General features: G+C 40.8%; 1 protein-coding gene across 2 annotated transcripts in view; it reads left to right on the forward strand.

Moving 5' to 3' along the window:
* The window catches only part of PRPF4 (pre-mRNA processing factor 4), a 981057-nt gene that overhangs the window by 902858 nt on the left and 59596 nt on the right, over positions 1-18603 (forward strand). For both annotated transcript variants that reach the window (XM_044058032.1, XM_044058033.1), the window contains exon 12: positions 14416-14523. In XM_044058032.1, coding sequence (XP_043913967.1) covers positions 14416-14523 — 108 coding nt within the window. The remainder of the gene's footprint in view (positions 1-14415; positions 14524-18603) is intronic.

An 18603-nucleotide genomic window follows, 5' to 3' on the forward strand; every position in this document is an offset into this window, starting at 1 on the left:
TACTCCATTTTGAGCCAGACACTTCTGCCATCTTAAAAGGCTTTTCATGGAAAACTGTCCTTCTACTGGTTCTAGCCACAGCACACAAGATGTCTGAACTCCAGGCACTCATGGCTCCTCCTCTTTTTCTTCTTTTCCACAACGACAGGGTAACACCTAGGACCAGTCTTACTTTCATGCCTGAGGTAGTGAATGAATTATCCATTAATCAAGCCGTTCACCTACCTGCTTTCTTTTCCAGCCCTCAAAATAGTGGGGAGAGAATCATACACTCCCTAGACATTCACAGGCAGCTGAGGTTCTGTTTGGACAAAACAAAGAAGATTAGTAAAGCTGACCAACTATTTGTTTCTTTCATTGATGCAAAGCTGGGTCAACTAGTCTCAAAGCAAATCATTGCATCCTGAATTTCAAAGGCTATCTCATCGTGCTATTTATAAAATGGTAAATCCTTACCTTCCTGCCATAATTCAGCTCTGACAGTTGCCTCTTCTGGTGGTAGATCTATCTTGGAAGTAGCAAGCTGGTCCTCTGTACACAACTTCTCCAAAAACTACAAAATGTATGCCTTCTCCAGATCTAGAACTGCCTTTGCCAGATCAGTCTCTGGACAATTCCTCTTCCCTCTAGCCATCCACCCCACTTTATTTCACCCTTCAGCTCTGGAAATCACCCATTTGTTATGAAAACTGCAACATTGATTTCATTTATGACATAGTACAGCTGTGCAAAAGCTTAACATAACAGTAGAATTCCTGCTGATCACTTTTCCAGTATTCCTTCCATCTCTCTTTCTGCTCTACTCTCTTGCCTTTGTATCACAAACACACCCCTATATCCTTTCTTGAGGGGGTTTCCTACTGGTTCAAGCTACACCCCTCCTAGCTGACCAGTTTCCCTCTCTCTTGTCTTCAGGCCTATGGCTTAGAGATCTTGTGCTTACATCCATCTATACCTTGATACACAAGAGCGGAGGGCACACATTGGATGTACGCAGTCAGGAAGGTAAAGATGTTCTTCGTGTTTCACTGTTGCAGTCATCGCATTTGGGGTTATCCCTGCCAGGGTAGCCCTTGGCCGGCCCGAATACCAGAGACTTAGTATTTCTGCACCAGTTGCTGTCACTTGAGGACTGACGTCAGGTCGTCAGTGGTATAAAGTAAGGCAGCCGACAGCATTACATCAGTTTTTCTCGTCATGGAGCCCAAAGCAGAAGCAGTTTGCATGAGTGCCAGTCAGCCGCTACCCGAGTTTTCGTCTACCGAATTGAAGTTGAAGTCTTCTAAAGCTAAGTACCCCATTGGGGATCCTTTTTTCTTGCACTGATGTCAAAAAAAGTTAATTGTCTCACCTGTGGAAAGCAAATACCACACCGAGACTTCCACTCTTACTGCGTCACTTGTTTAGGCCAGACCATGACGTCCCCCGTTGTCGCTTCTGTGCTTTGTTCAACGCCAGAACTAACCATCGTCGGGCCCTTATTGTAGCCACATATTTTCGCTTACAGTCTTCGAATTCCGATATGGCTTCAGTAAGCCATCTGACAGCAGATCTTCTAAAAAAATATAAAGATAGAGACAGACTGCACAGGTCCAAACCTACCAATGATGCTTCCGTTAAGCTAGTCGTCAGTTCTCTGGTACTCAGTGAGGCACTTTCGCAGCCCCTGATGCCCGCTTCTGTTGATTTGCAGGCCTCTAATGTGACCCTTTCAGAGTCCGGTATGCCGCAAAAGGATCCTGCGCTCATCTCTACCTTGGATGGGTCCGGAGTCACTGAGCAGGCACTGGCTTCTGAGGAAGTCCTTTGCACTACCGTATCTTGACACAAACCGACATCTTCTTCCACACCCAAGAAACTGATGACCCACTCTCAGGCACCTGCTACTTTGCCTCAGTCTCAAATGCTTAAAATGGCAGAAGACCTTATCATGCTGATCAGGGGAAGCCAAGCTACCCCCTCCAAAAGGAAAAGAGATCTGTCCCCTGTAGTTTTGTCTGAACAAGAGTTAGATGAATCTGAATATGAAGACATGCAACCCCTCTCCACTTATGAGGATTCTGATGCAGAGGATTCCATTCCTTCAGCCTCTCACCCAGAGGATTTTTCCTTTGGGAAAACCCTGCATACTTTAAGGGAGCATTTCCAATGGGAGAGTCAGGACTACCCTCAGTCTAAAAAGAGACTCAGGGAATTCCTAGATCTTCCACAACACAGACCCTTGGCCCATCCCCCAGTCCTAGATGTTGTGGAGGATGTTTTCCTCTAATCCAGCTTGACTCCTGACGCCCTTCCTCCAGCTCCTCAGAAAAACAGACAGGTACTACAGAGTCCCTGACTCTCACAAAAATCTTTAAAAATCCTACAGCTGACCCTGAGGTCATTTCTCAAGGGCCAAAAGGGATTAAAGCAACCTCTGCTAAGAATCCCACCCCCTCAGACAGGGATTTCTGAGCATTGGACAGATGAGGTAAAAAAGTATACACCCCAGCTACTTGCGCTGTCACGGCATTAAATTGTCAGTTCCATATGCTGAAATTTCAGAAACATACCTTGGAACTCCTTAAACAAAAAATGTCTTCCTTTCCTGCTTGGGCAGAATCTTAAGATTTATAAGAGTTAATGCATTCTGCAAGTCAAGTAACTAAACACACCTTTCACTGTGGTTTTGATGCTGTAGAAGCTTCTTGCAGGGCAGCAGTCACTGGATCTGTCTAGAAGGCATGCATGGCTTAAGGAACAGCCCCTGCCAGACCATGTCAAATCTAAATTGTTGGATTCCCCCCTTGCACAAAGATAACTTATTTGACACAAAGGCAGAAGAGGTCTTAAAAAAGATGGAAGAAAATGCAAAATCTATGCAAACAGTTAAGGATTTCTTGCAGATCAAGCCCCCTAGATTCAGCAGGCATTGTCCCTCCAAACACTGGTCCTTTCCTGCTCCCAGTAGATCAGCCCAGCCTAGGCCCCGTGGAAACAGACCTCCCCCAGACAGCAGCCACAGGGAATGCAGAGATCTAAGCAGTGGACCACCGCCACTTCAAAACCAGGGAGTTCTAAACCACCCCCTTTATGGTAAGAACTCACAATGACTCACCTCCTCTACCCCCTCCCTTTGCCCACCTTCACTTACCCCAGGAGGAAAAAACTCCTTTCACTCAAGCACCTGGGCCACCATTACCAAGGACCACTGGGTTCTGAACATTGTGTCTCAGGGAAACAAATTTTCCTTCCATACCCTTCCAACCCCAGAAGGGTTCCCAGATCTACCACCAAACCAGTGGGCAGAGGCTCAAAAGCAAATCCTTTCCCTGCTCTCTATGAGGGCAGTAGAGCATGTTCCTGCAGAACAGATTGGCCAAGGTTTCTACTCCGGACTATTTCTGGTACCCAGAAAAGAGGGCACCTGGCACCCCATCCTTGATCTATCCATTCTAAACACCTTCCTGGTGATCCCAAAATTCAAATGCTCACCCTCTAGCAGCTGCTACCCGTGCTCTCCAAGGACGCTTGGCTAGCCACCCTACATCTAAAAGAGACCTAGCGTCACGTTCCTATCAGGGAATCATGCAGGAAATATCTCCACTTCAGGGCAGGATCTCAACACTTTCAGTTCTCTGTGCTTCCCTTTGGCTTATCTACTGCTCCCAGAGTTTTCACAAAATGTCTGGTTCTGGCCGTTGTCTTTTGCAGACAAAGAAATATTCAGATTTACTCATACTTAGATGACTGCCTTATTCAGGCAGATAGCCAGGAAAAGCTGCTCAAGCACCTGGCCTTTGTAAAGACCCTCCTAACCTCTCTAGGGTACACAATCAACGAAAAGAAATCTATGCAGGTGCCTACCCAGAGGATAATCTTCCTAGGAGCAAGTCTGGACACACCATCCCAGATGGCATACCTTACACCAGAGAAACAAATTTTCCTGACAACCTACTTCTCTCAACTAGCCACCAGGTCCCAGTTATCTGCAAGGAAGATCCCGCAAGCTCTGGGGTTCATGGCATCTTACATACTACTCATTCCATATGCCAGACTGCATATGAGGGAACTTGAATGGTACCTAAAGAGCCTTTGGTGTCAGCACTGTTAAGATCTGGAAACTGTTCTACCTATAATTCCTTGCCTCAGGAAAGATTTTCTTTGGTGGGCAACAGCATGGTCCCTCAACAAGGGACTGCCCCCCCCGGCCAGACCCTCACCACAGACTCATCAGACTATGCTTGGGGTGCGCACCTGGACAGCAGGTGCATAGAGGGCCAATGGAGCCCACAGCAAATCCCTGCGCACATCAGTCAAAAAGAGATGATGGCTGTGCAGCATGCCTTGATAGCTTTCAAGACCCTTCTCTCTCCTGGGGCTCTCCTGATCAAAACAGACAACACCACTGTGATGTGGTACATCAACAAGCAGGAAGGGACTCACTCCTACCCTCTATGCAGGCTGGCCATGACCTTTTGGCACACAGCCTCTGCCATGCAACTACACCTGTTAGCACAATTCCTACCAGGCTCTCTCAACTCTTTGGCAGACCAATTAAGTAGAAATCTTCTGGACCCACAAGAGTAGCAACTCAACAGAAGTACCTTCACCCTAATAACTCCAAAGGTCGACCTCTTTGGTTCCCACACCAGTCATCAGTTCAGCCAGTTCTGCACCAGGGAGCATCACTGTGTGGCTTGGAAAGTGGTTGCCCTTTCCTTCCCCTGGGTCAGTCTATCATTCTATGCCTTTCATCCCCAGGTTACTGCTCAAAATAAGGGAGGAAAAACCAAGGACCATTCTTATAGCTCGAGACTGGCCCTGGCAACATTGGTACCCCTTGCTGCGCAGCCTGTCCCCACTACCCCCATGGCATCTTCCTCAGATTCCAAACCTCGTGACCCAGAGGGAAGGGGAATTCATGCATCCCCAATTGCATGCACTCAATTTGGCAGCTGGCTTATTCTCTAACCCTGAACCAATCTGCCAACCTCAGTAAACAGGTTCTGGATGTTATCCGTGATGTCAGACGCCCTAGCACCAGAAAATCTTATGCTGATAAATGGAAAAGGTTCTGCACCTGGATCCAGGCTAAGGGAGCCAGTATGGCACAGCCCTCCCTCCCTCGCATCTTGGATTACTTAGGATCCTGACCTACTACACAGTGGTCTCTCTTTCTCCACTATAAAAATTCATGCCTCTTCTATTTCTGCTCATTTTCACACTGAGCAGCCCCTTTTCTCACACCCTTTGATCAAACAGTTCCTAAGAGGGGCTAGCAACTTGAGACCACCCAGAAGGGCACCAACACCAGCTTGGGACCTTAACTTTGTATTGGAAAAGCTCACCCTGCCCCCCTTTTGAACCAGCTCCTTCTGCAGAGCTATAATTTCTCTCCTAGAAGACAGCATTCCTTCTGGCCATCACTTCAGCTAGAAGAGTCTCTGAGCTGCAAAGCACACATGGCTGTGGAATTCTTCATCATCATCTTCCATGCAGACAGAGTATCCCTCAGAACTAACCAATCCTTCATGAACAAGGTGGTGTCCAGTGTGGCTCTCAACCAATCCATTCATTTGCCCACCTTTTTTCCTAATCCTCAGAACAAGGGGGAAAGGATTATTCACTCTCTAGATGTGCACAGACAGCTCAGCTTCTATCTAGACAGGACTAAATCCTTCAAAAAGTCTGATCAATTACTGGTTAGTTTTGCTGCAGGGGCAGAAGGCAAAGCCATCTCCAAACAAACCATTTCTAAATGGGTAGCACACAGCATCCATTTCTGCTACAAACAGCATAGAAAGCCTCTCCCCAAGGGGTCAGGACACACTCCACCAGAGCAGTTTCAATCTCTGCAGCTTTCCTCAGAAGAGTCCTGCAGGCTGCCACCTAGACATCTGTTCACACTTTTGCCGAGCATTACCACCTACCTCTCTTCTCCAAATCCAGGGCAAGGATTGCCTCTGCAGTCTTACAGGGCATCCTAGCCAGCCCCTAGCTTGCTTGACTGCCTCCACCCATTACCTTAGCTTTGGGAATCAACCAAATGTGATGACTGCAACAGTGAAACACAAAGAAAAATAGTACAGCTGTGTACACTTACCATGAATGTAGATGTTCGAGTGTATTCACTGTTGCAGTCCTGGTTTCCCTTGCTCCAGCCTCCTTTCTTCCCTTTCTCTTTTTATTACCATTCTGCCTTATTGTTCTCCTTTCCTTACAAGGGACATATTGGTATTTATTTTCCACTGGTGGGGTTTTTCCACCAGAGCCTGGCCTCCTACTTGGGGGCTCCTGACAGGTTAGAGCAAGAAAAACTGATGTAATGGCTTCGGCTGCCTTATTTTATACTACTGACGACCTGGCGTCAGTCCTCAAGCGACAGTAACTGATGCAGAAATACTAAGTCTCTGGTATTCGGGCCGGCTGAGGGCTACCCTGGCAGGGATAACCCAAATGTGATGATTGCGACAGTGAATATACTTGAACATCTATATTTATGGTAAGTGTACACAACTGTACTTTCTGATACCTCAGCCAGATGTCAGCAATGAAAATCCATCTGTTATGAATACTGCAGCAGTGATCAGTAGGACATCTACTGTTATGGTAAGTTCTTACACAAATAACCAAAGAAACCGTGAGGATGGAGCACGTCCATCACAGTGCAATTGTGCAAAGACCAAGCACATCTAAAAATGTGTTTAAAAAAACACAAAATAATTCAACAGTAAAAGTCAACGGCTTTTGTCCTAAAATCATATGGACTTCATCAGAACTAGTCATTGTCCCAAAATGCATTTTTTTATATAAGCCCATCGTACCCCAGTTAAATAAATCATTACCAATTAAAAAATTACAAATCCCAGTGTTTAAAGCTGTATGTGACGTCCCCACTCTGGGCCAGTAATCAAGGAGCCTGAATCCTCTTTATTGATACTGGAGAGGGATGTTCACTTGGTACAAAAATGGATCCACCCAGTATTTCCAGATGCAGCTCTCTACATCAAGCAGAGTTTCTTTTAAGAGCATACAGGGAACACGCAGTCTGGGGGCTGGTTTCTCTCTCTCGATCTTCAATAGGACTCTCCACTGGCACAGTTGTATAGTTGAGTCATCGACTTTGTGTCCAAGCCAAGTCATCCACCACTGTCTCTATGAAATCAGTGCTTTGTGTCCCTGCTGCCAGAAACTGACACATGCACAAACTTTGAAATTTGATTTACACAGACACACACGCACACACCTACCTGGGAAAGGCTGGCACAGATTTGCCCCCTTCTGCTCAGACTATAAGGTAGATACATAGCCACCAGGCACTCCAAAGCCAGCTACTCTAAGGCTCTTACAAGGGTACCCAATTATACTGAGTGAAATTAATATTAATACAAATCAGTGTTTGACCAATGCAGTAAGGCTTTCAGCAGTGGCCACAGAGGCACTTCAAATAGATGCAAGTATTCTCAAAGATTAAAATATTCTCTAAAGGACCAGCCGCAATGAAAAATATAAATACATTTAATAATAAGTAATAAAGAACATGAAAGTACTAAATATCTGTTTACAGTAAACACCAGAGTTTCAGTCATGGGAAATATTAAAGTAACACAGACAAATTCACACAGATACAGAAAAACAGTACTTAACTAATCTCACTATATTCTCCTGACTGATCTAAAGAATTAATATTCCCTGGTTCACTTACTAGAGCAAGGCAAGATGAAGTAGGTGAGGGGTCCTTTGTCAGGTTACATGAACAGACTGATATGAGACTTCAGTCTTTGCTAGTATTATCCATCATTTTAGTGATGGATTATAGAATGACATCTGACTTCTGGTTCCCATGCTATCCCCTTGGATTTAGCATATATGTGTCAATAATGCACATACACAGAGCTTGCTAAGATCTGTTATAGCTTCTGGAAACTATAAAACAGTAAAATACTTTCACTCTTCCAGAGAAGCCATTAGTTCCCTGCTAGAGACAATGAAGCTGAATTCCTAATCTCTGTTTTCTCCAGATATTTTGTCTCTGACTGCAAGCAGAACTATAAGATAACAGTCTTTATGGCCAAAATTAAGTAATCTAATTTCTTACTATTTTTCAAAGTTAGCTGGACTGAGATTAACCTCTTCTCTTCCAGCATCCTTTGTTACAATATATACATTTCAACAGCTAAATAATACATGTATATATTTTTTTCTGTCCAGCAAGACACACTGTTGGTACATTTTTAACAAACAGCTTTACAAATACATTTTTCAACGCAAGCATCTGTACAAATCAGTTTGATATAAAAATGGTGTATAATTCTTTACAAAATTCCAGCTAGCCATGCTGGCATGTTACACATCCACTGCCTTACTTCTCCCGGCATAACTGCCAATATCTCACATCGTTACACTCTATATATATATATATATATATATATATATATATATATATATATATATATATATATATATATATATATATATATATATATATATGAAGGTATCTAGATCTTGAAACAGAGTGTAAAAGGCAGTTAAAAATAATTATACAAATACATTTGAAACAAATCAATTAGTAGTGTCATAATGAAACTTAAAATCATAGTTTAGCTGATCCAAGTTTGAGAACACTGCTAATTGAAACAGCATCATTTAAACCAGGGTATGTACTCTCAGCTAATCTTAGTTGTCATAACAACTCTCTATACTCAGGTCTTAGCTCCAAAGATCCTCCCCTGGGATTAGATTCCACCTTTTCTAAGACAAAAAATAAAACTTAGTGTTATTAGTACTTTTCATTTTATGTTTATATAATGCATTATTGGTGTTAATATCATAGCGATGTTCATATATCAGTTTCTTAAGAATATGCTCTGTTTTTTTATAGGTTCATAGGTTCATACTAGGCTATCTGCCCTAGGGCATTTATAAGCCTAGCCAGAATGTGTTTGGCTTTTGCCACCCATTTTAAATTTATTTTGCTATGCCCTTTTTCGAGGTTAGTATACTGTGCCTCTGTCTAACAGTGACACAGAAGTGATATCTGGGGTAAACCTACGATCTCCCATCCACTCATCAAGATTCCTCTTGAAGAGAGTCAATGAGGGACTCTGCCTAACCTGGACTGGGATTTTATTCCAGAGTGAAGGGAGCCTCTGGGTTATGAATCTGTCCCTCCAGCATGTCCTATTTATTTCAGTGCTGAGGTTCAAGTCTCTCGAGCGCTTAGCTCGATGGGATTTGGATTTTCTGAGGTGCAGCATGTCCATTAATTCTGGGTTGGACATGGCTTTATACGTCAGGCACAGATCGCCTCTGAACAGGCGGTATGCCACTGAGTAGAGCTGGAGTTTCTTTAACCAGGCAGCATATGGCATCTGTTTGAGCCCTTTGATCCTCTTGGTGAGGTACTTTTGGGGTCTTTCCAGTTGCTGCAGGTGTCTGGTAAGGTACAGGTGTCTGGTAAGGTACATTTTACATGTAAAAAGCATGACAAGAATCTCAGAAAGCCAAATAAACACCTTGAGTATTATAGTCATGGTGTCCAGTAATGTTGAATTCATAATAAATAGATTTAGTTTAATATTGTGCCCCTCATAAATGTATTTGCAATATGTACAAGCCCCACATTTGGTAATCCAAGGGTTGTGTTCAGTTTTATTCCCTACAAATTCTAACCTCTTTTTTAAATTATGCTGACATTTTGCTGTTGACAAAGATGGACCCGCTCTTCCAGATCTATTTTAATGGTAAGTACATAATTTCCATTATGTGTATTTATCACCATTTATTAATTGGCAAGTAAATGTCAGTGGACCTTTTTCACTACGTTTTTTTAATTGCGTTTTCTCCACTGTTGCCTGTTGACCATCATCTCTCATTTCCATCTGAGACATCATACAGGCACTCGCATCAGCATAGGGATTGTTTTTTTTTTTTTTTTGCTTTAATTGGTATACAATTGCTTTCGCACATTTGCCTATGAAGGCTACATTCAGTGTCTTGCAGTGCCAAGCGTGCACCTCTCAGTCCTGCACTATTGTCATGCAAGCCCCTGCTTGCATGAGAGCAGTTTGAGCAACTGGGACACCATTTCCCTTCCGGAGGATGGGTGAGTCATTGTAAGCTGTTCACTCCCAAACTCCCTTACTTGAATGCTCCAGCACGCAAGCTGCTATTCAAAATTTTGTTGTCTGTCTTTTTGCCTCAACTTTGGTCAAAAGCACAAGTTGAACAGAATTAGAAGCTTCCATATCTATCATTAGCAAGCAATTGCTAGAACAGATTTCAGTCAAAAGTTGCACTTAATGATGACGTTTTTCTCAAACAAAGAAATTCTCAATGTTCAAGGTATTGTATGTAAATTACATTTTTTTTGTTTGTTTTTAAAGTTGGGTATGTAGAGGGTACGAATTTCCATGTGTTAAATGTAGAAACATAAACCATTTCACTGCATATTTTGTTACATTTTTTTGATCAGGTAGAAACCACAGATAACTTAAACATGCCAGATCAGATGCTTACTTCAGAATCCCTGTAGGGTGCTGTGCTTCAAGTGCGTGCATTGTTCCTTAGACAAGATTAGAAGAAGTAAATTAATTGTTTTCAAAAACACTATTCATTGCTTTAAGTACTTAGTTACCATGTAAAAGGTTGTGGAGTTAATGAAATATTTGTTTCACCACAGACCAAGGAATGCCAACCACTCCAAAGTTATATAAGCAATATTTGTTTCTTGGTGACTGAAGTTTTCCCCTTTGTTTTTATATTTACTTAGTACTTATTTGGGGAATTGGTGACCGCTCCTGTTGCTATGGCTAGTTCTTGCAGTGAAGCTAGTGAACTGAGAAATCTCTTTGGCCAGCTGTGTCAGCTGGTGGAATTCTTAACGCGCCTCTGCTAATCAGCGTCTAATGGTGAAACGATGCATTCACTTCCTGGTAATCAAGAAGCTTTGTGAGCAGCTTTCAGTTGAACGCAGGCTATAAGGAACAGTATTGATGAAACTGCTAAACGCTATGGAGTAAGGCATTTGAGCTCTGAACTTTTGGATACCCCAAGGATTTTGACTGAAACGGATGGCCTTAATGACAGGAACTGCCCAGCAGGGACTTCTGCACAAGCTTCTTTACAAGGTGACTGTAATAACATTAACCATAATACAAGCGACTATGATATCAATGTGTGGCTCGAAAAAAAGATTTGATTTTGCAGCTGTAAATTCTGTGGAATCTGTTTTGCCTAGTAATGCAAGTTATGCAGATAATATTAAGTTATTACAATTAATGATGAAATATCGTTCCTTAAACCTTATAACATAGATTTAAATGAATGCTTAAAAAAGGGAATTGTGCGTAAGAGTCTTAGGCTATGGAAATTTCCCTACAATGTTATTGGAGGGTCTAATTTTCATCATGGCCTGTTATTGATTTTTGATGGAGCTGTTTTTTGAGGTGATGCAAGCTATTGTGAAAAATGAGTTTATTTTGCAAGCTTGCATGTTTAAAATCAGAGTACAAGAGCATGTTGGAGAGATTAAGAATCAAAAGTTGGATAGCCCTGTGGCATCACATTTTCATGCAGTACACTTGGGGTCTTCTACCAGTTTAAAAGCATGTATTTTAGAACAAGTTTTGATTAAGGATGATGTTGCACTTAAACACAAACTCTTATATAAAGAAGCAGTCTGTTTTTTAAAGTTTGGCACTTTGGTGCCTTATGGTTTAAACAAAAACCTTGAGTGGAAGGTTTTCTGCATTGTGTTAATTATTAGTTTGTGTTTAATTGTTTTAGTTACTTGATTAATGAAGTGATATTTGTTAAGTGTAGCTTGCGCTACTGTGATAACTCTAAAAGGCTTGCTAGCCGAGGCGCTGGAGTATTAAATAATTTTGGATTTTATGCTTCTGCAGTTGGTGGTGTTCACTTTCTCTTTTTTTTTTATTTTTTTTTTATTCTGTTCAGTAAAATGTTGGGTATCCTTGGTGAGCCAGGGAAGTACGCAAGGGCATCTAAAAATAAAATTAATGTTGCCCATCAGTGTATTCATTTGCCCTTAAAAGATTTAATGTGTGAAGGGTTGATTGATCTGGATACCCTTGCATTTTTGACTAATGAGAAACCTCATGTCCCCTCCATATTTGGAATACCTAAACTGCACAAGGACGCTAATGATCCCCCCCAGACTCATTGTGTTCGCCGAAGGATCCATCACTGCACCTCTAGCTGATGTACCTTGATATGAAATTGAAGCATATTCCACAACGAGATCCGGTAGTATTAAGGGACTTTTGGGACCTATTAAGGTGTATTAAACCTGATCTTTTCCATCAGCAGTTACTGTTTGTTACCATTGATGTGGTAGACTTTTTTGGATGTATACCACACCATAGTGTTGGTTTGGCCTGGTTTGAGGAGATTATCAATGAGCTGGGTGGCCTGACTTTCAGTGAGTTTTGAACATGTATTGAGCTGATGGATTTAGTTCTTCGTAACAATTTTCTTTTTTTTTTTTTTTTTGAGGGGGAATTTTTCCATCAAGCAAGTAGGGTTGCAATGTGGGCCAGATGTGCCCTGGTATATGCCAACCTTGTCCTTATGTACTGGGAACGCAAGTTTGTACTGGAATCTCCATTTAAGAATTGTTGGTCCATATACAGGCATGTTTCTGGATGACATTGTCATCCTTTGGGATAATTCTGAGAACAAATTTTTTTGATTATATTTCTACAAATACTCATTTTTAAAGTTTACTTATCAATGTGATAGTCACAAGTTGAATTACTTAGACATCACTACTGAGAAATTTGAAGGAAGGTTTAAGTCAAGAGTTTTTAGAAGAGAGACATACTCTAATTCTTTCCTCCACTATGACAGTGCCCACCCCACTAGCCAGAAGAAAGGTATAGTGAAGGGTCATCTAGTTAAGGCTCGCTGTATGACCTCAGAAGAAAATGATTTTGAATTAGAGGTACAGAAATTAAAAGAAATGTTTTTTGACAGAGGGTATCCCTGTGGTTTGGTGGAAGAATTGGTCAAAGAAGGCAGACAAGGGAGATTTTTTCCTATATTAGGGATAGAAGATTTGTCTAGTATGGACAACCCTGGGCAGTTATGTGATGTTGTAAAAGAATTAGGAAAGGAAGTAAATAAGGATTTTGAGTCTGCTTTCACTACTGACTGTACTGGGGATGCTTTCCTTATTAGGGACATTTTGAAAAAGGAATGGGACAGGTTTTGCCAGTTGTTTGATTTGAAGGGCATTAGTGACACATCTTTGATTTGCACATTCAGAAAAGGACTGACTATTAAGAACCTTGTAGAAAGGAATAATATTAATAGGAGTAATCATAACAAGCAGGGAACATTTAAATGTGGTAGGGTGTCCCCAGTGTCCATTTGTTGGACAAGGTGAAAGGGTGACCGTGGAAGCATGCAATAGATATATTGCTGCAACTAGCTACACTTCATTTGAGTCCTCCAGTTTGGTTTACATATCAATGTGTGGAATTTGTCCTGCATTCTATGTAGGCAAAACTGAAACAAAGTTGAAGAGAAGAATATATGAAAATATGAGGGATATCCGTACCCAAAATTTAAATAATGCTCTTTCTTAAGCCTACATTAGATTGTCCTACAGCTAAATTTGTTTTTCATGTACTAGAGGAGATACCGCCCATGATGTTAGGGGAAGGTCAATGGGAGGCTAGAATAGAGTATCATGAATTACAGTGGCAGGTTATTTTAGACACACATAGGGTGCCTGATTTAAATGAGAATGTGTCCCTTGCATCAGTCCTAAAATTGAGGGCTGCGAGATTGTAACTATGCATGGGTAATTAATTTTTTTTTTTACTGTTGTTTTTATTATATATACAAGTGAGTTACCTGTCTTTTTTAACCTATTTACTATCAGGTTTTACATGTTTGGTACAATTTTCACAATATTGTGTTGTGTTTATAAGTGTTGTTTATTTATTAAACCTTGAGCATGTATTTATGTTCATGTTAATAATTTAGGAAAGTATATATTTTTTATTCTGATTTAGTGTGAAATTTAAGTGATGTTAGGTAGGAATTTTATCTGTTCAGAGAGTGTACATTTTAAAGTTTTGATTGTCTCTTTAAAGTTTTATTAGGAGTTGTTAATTAAGTGTAGGTTAATTAATAAATGAGGTATATATTGGGAATTGGTTATGGCTTCCGGTGTTCATTTCTGAAGAAGTATTGTGACAAAAACTTACAATAAATTGTGGTGTTAAAAAGGATTCTAGATTGCCTGTTTTGTTACGTGTAGCGATGGACTTTCTGCGCTTATGCAACTTTGGATTGGTTGACATTCCTTGGTCTGGCGTAAAATATTTGTTTCTTGGTGACTGCGGTTTTCCCCTTTGTTTTTACATTTACATAATGAAATATTTACTTTTCTTTCTTTCCCAGAGGGCTGGATGCTTTTGGTCGGGTATGGGACCTTCGAACTGGACGTTGCATCATGTTCTTAGAAGGCCATCTGAAGGAGATCTATGGCGTCAGCTTTTCCCCAAATGGGTAAGGAGTGGCAGTCATGGAATAAGATGCATTGAAATCCTATACTTTGTTTATTTTAATGGCTTGTATCCAAAGAGCTAAGTCATTTTTCTTCACATGAGATAAAAATTGTATTTGTGATAGTTTCTGATGCTTATCTTGCCAATACACAGTTCACCAAACATGGCATTGGAAAAGCTTTGAGGATTTTTTTTCTAGCATCAGCAAACTATATTCTGTATTTCTACAGAGTAGACAGCCCTGTCCCCCCACCTGTCACTTTAATAATATATTTCATCTCCAAAGCTGCACAACTTTAGACTAAAGGAAATAGCTGGTTTTGCCAAATAATCAAGATAATTCTGTGTAATTGCTTACTTTCTGTGTTGGTCAGGAGCAGATGATTTTAGGAGTACCTCTGCAAGTTCATAATAAGCGGTTGATCCAGTTGACCATATGGAGCCTAGCCAACGATCCCATCCCTGAGGGATACATCTGGTAGCCCCTCTTTTAATTGAGAGTGTGCCAGCAACACTGACAGACTAGGTTCTGTCAGTAAGCTATTTTGCTGTCCAGTGGGTAACATATGGATTTACATTTAATTGGATTAGCTTATCAGTGATGCCAGAGTTTGGAATGGTAACAACAGCTTTGGCCAAGGCCAAATATGTCATGTAGAACCAATTAACATGAATCTAATGACTTGCTCATAAAAGCCTACCAGGTTCAAGAGGCAGGATTTACCATTAAAAAAACAAACTGGTTTGGGTCCAGGTTTTGCAAGACAGTCTGTGTCCTTGTTTGTGAGGTTCATAATGATATGCTCCATTACGTTACAGTCTTCAGTTGCCTGTGTCAGTCATGGATCCTCCTTTGTGGAGTGGAATGACTACAGCAATTCTCCACACCTCCAGCACTGGAGAGGCTGAGATTGAATAGAAGTCATAAGAGGACATAATGCAATGCTTGGTGCTTACAAGAGGACACCCTCGCACATTGTCAGGGCACATGGAGGTAGTGTTTTTAGCCTTGGACAGAGTGCTTAGGACTTGCTCAGAAGTGATTGTGGGGTGACATAGGCAATACTAATATTCTCTATGCAATTTGGAGGAGATGATAGTAAAGTTTGAGCTGAATTTGTCTGCTAATATGTTGCCAGTGTTCTCAGGGGGATTGTACATGGTGTTATTTTGAATTTGTCTGCTAATATGTTGTCAGTGTTCTCGGGGGTATTGTACATGGTGTTATTTTGAATTTGTCTGCTAATATGTTGCCAATGTTGTCAGGGGTATTGTCTGCTAATATGTTGCCAGTGTTCTCAGGGGGGATTGTACATGGTGTTATTTTGAATTTGTCTGCTAATATGTTGCCAGTGTTCTTAGGGGTATTGTACATGCTGTTATTTTGAATTTGTCTGCTAATATGTTGCCAGTGTTCTCAGGGGGATTGTACATGGTGTTATTTTGAGTTTGTCTGCTAATATGTTGCCAGTGTTCTCAGGGGGATTGTACATGGTGTTATTTTGAGTTTGTCTGCTAATATGTTACCAGTGTTCTCAGGGGGATTGTACATGGTGTTATTTTGTACACACTTTTGTTTGTACTTGCTCTTAGGGGATCAGATTCTATTTCAAGTTTTTGTTAATCATTTTGAGCTCTTCCCTAGCTGTTGGGGTGTTAAGATTGGTTTTATAGGTTAGGAGTTTCTTTTTCTTATTGCATTATTTGTTAATACTGTGGATTCCATGAAATTATTTTGTTCTTACTTTAGCACTGTATTAATCTTACGGAGACTGAGGCTTTAATACTAGCTTGGAGGTTGCATAGAATTTATCTGTGAAAATTGTAGCACATGAAACAGGGAGCAGGGTCATCCAGGCATACCTCTCAACCGTACCAAATTCCTCAGTAAATATTGGGGTGCCACAAATTCACGAGTGGCCCCTTTAATTTCAGTTTTTTTTTTTTTTTTGAATGTTCCTGACATCATCACATGTTGATGTCAGCACAAGGCAGACAGCAGAATTCGGCTGCCAAGCCAATGCCATTACTATTTAATTAAATTTTTCCAGTCTGCAGGTTTTATTTAGGCAGTGTACACAGTACTTCTTTCTTCCCCAGCTTTTCCAGGTAAGGCAAAAAAAGACTGTGTTATTAAGGTGCTCATCGTGTGTGTGTGTGTGTGTGTGTGTGTGTGTGTGTGTGTGTGTGTGAGAGAGAGAGAAATGCCCCAGTTAGGTTTAGGTGGTACTTAAGTTTACTCAAACCCTGTACCTTGGGTACAAATAGCAAGAGCATAAATTCTCTACCCATACTACCACTCATGATTCAAGGAGTTTCTCAACTGTCCAAAGTTTCACAGAATGTCTGGCTCATACTTTGGTCTGTTCTGCTTCAAATTTATGGTTTTCTGGCAAAACAGTGAGAACTGAATTCACTAAATAATGAAAACCATTTAAGTTTCAGTCTTCATGTCTTTTGGGAAATGCACGATAACTCAAAACATTTTATTCTAGCAACGTTCTAAGATTATGCAAGCAAACTGTGTCCCTGGTTTTGTGCTTTTGTGTCCCCCCCCCCCCCAAATAAATTTTGGCTTTTTCCAGAATTTTTCTGCTGCATAGCTCTTCAGGGGGAGAAAAGTTTAGTGCTGCTTATGCCAAGTCTGTTTGTGTTAGTAGCACAACAGGTAGTATACCTGTTTTTGATGCAGAAGGCAGTGGGTTCTACTCCCACAGTATGTAGATGGATTGCTGATACTGTACTGTGTTGTATTTTAAAGGGGTGGATGCTGCAGCCATGAGAATGTCCTCTTTGGTGGCCATACCTAGTAACTATGAACCTGTTATCAGCTTGCCATCCATTCCCTATTGCAATATTACTAGCTTATAATTTTTAATGTAACATAGGGAATTTATTCTTCAAGGGCAACAGGCACTTTATTTGTTGATGAAACAATGAAATATAAAGTTGTTTGCTAGCAGCAACCACTTTATTAGTTACAGATCTCTTTAATGTGGAATTATTTAGATGACCTTTGAATTTTCTTTGAATGTGGGTTTCAACGCTGTTTCAATGAATGAGTTTGAAGGGTAGAGAAGTTTTAATGCTAAGTCTATTTTCATTGTGAGACTGTATTGCTTTGTTTAGCATATGTCTATTTGTGTTTGTGCTTTAAAATGTAAAATAAAAGTTTTAAATGAAATCCAGATAATCATTGTAGAGGTAAAGCAGTATGCACATTACAGTGTTTATGGTAAATGGGATGAAATAGTCAAGTAATGGGACATTGGAATGGCTACACGGTGAAGGCTGTGTATCGGGGCCCCATACGACTGTGATTTTGTGAGGGGGGGCAAACTCAGACAGCCCCCAGGTGGCACAAACTCTAGCTACGCCACTAATCAGTAGGCCATTGAGAATGACCTTTGGAAGTCCTAGCAAGCTATAATATTCTTTTGCTAAGATTAGAATATTGCCTGCCATTAAATGCTCTACTTTTACCAGAAAACTCACATGCTGCAAGTCACCAAAAACAAAATCCTAAGGTTCATCATCTTCTTCCTTCCCAGTGAACTTCATTGCTGCACATTTCAAAAAACAAAATAGTTACCATTTACTACAGGATCTGGGACCATATTTTGGTTGTCTGTTCTTCAGTTTGCGATTGACAGTATCCCACAATTCCATTGGTGTGGGTGAGGTTACATAATTATGTATGTAAATTTTATGTTAATCAGCATACAGATTTGTACCTATTTTTCATGGGCCTTTGTCCAGATGTTTGATGTTTCCAGGTTGAGAGGTATACATACAGGTGAAGAGCATATTTGGAGTTCATGAGGTCATAAGTTAAGAGCAGATTTGACTTTAAATAGCTTCTGAAGATGGAATAGTTTCAAGGTGACTTAGGTCTCACTCCAAGAATAAACGCTACTGGATGATGGTCTGATTTAGCCATTGATTTAGTAACAGTGAGAACCAGGTCTAATATTTTAAAGTTATTTTCTGTGATTTTGACTAGTTAGTCCAAGGAATTGGCATTAATGGAATTCAGGAATTTCTGTATATATTTGTTTGTGGTGGTGTAAGTTGCCAACTT

This window comes from Protopterus annectens, chromosome 16.part0 (genome assembly GCF_019279795.1).
Source record: "Protopterus annectens isolate FY-2018-M chromosome 16.part0, PAN1.0, whole genome shotgun sequence".
NCBI classification, from domain to species: domain Eukaryota; kingdom Metazoa; phylum Chordata; order Ceratodontiformes; family Protopteridae; genus Protopterus; species Protopterus annectens.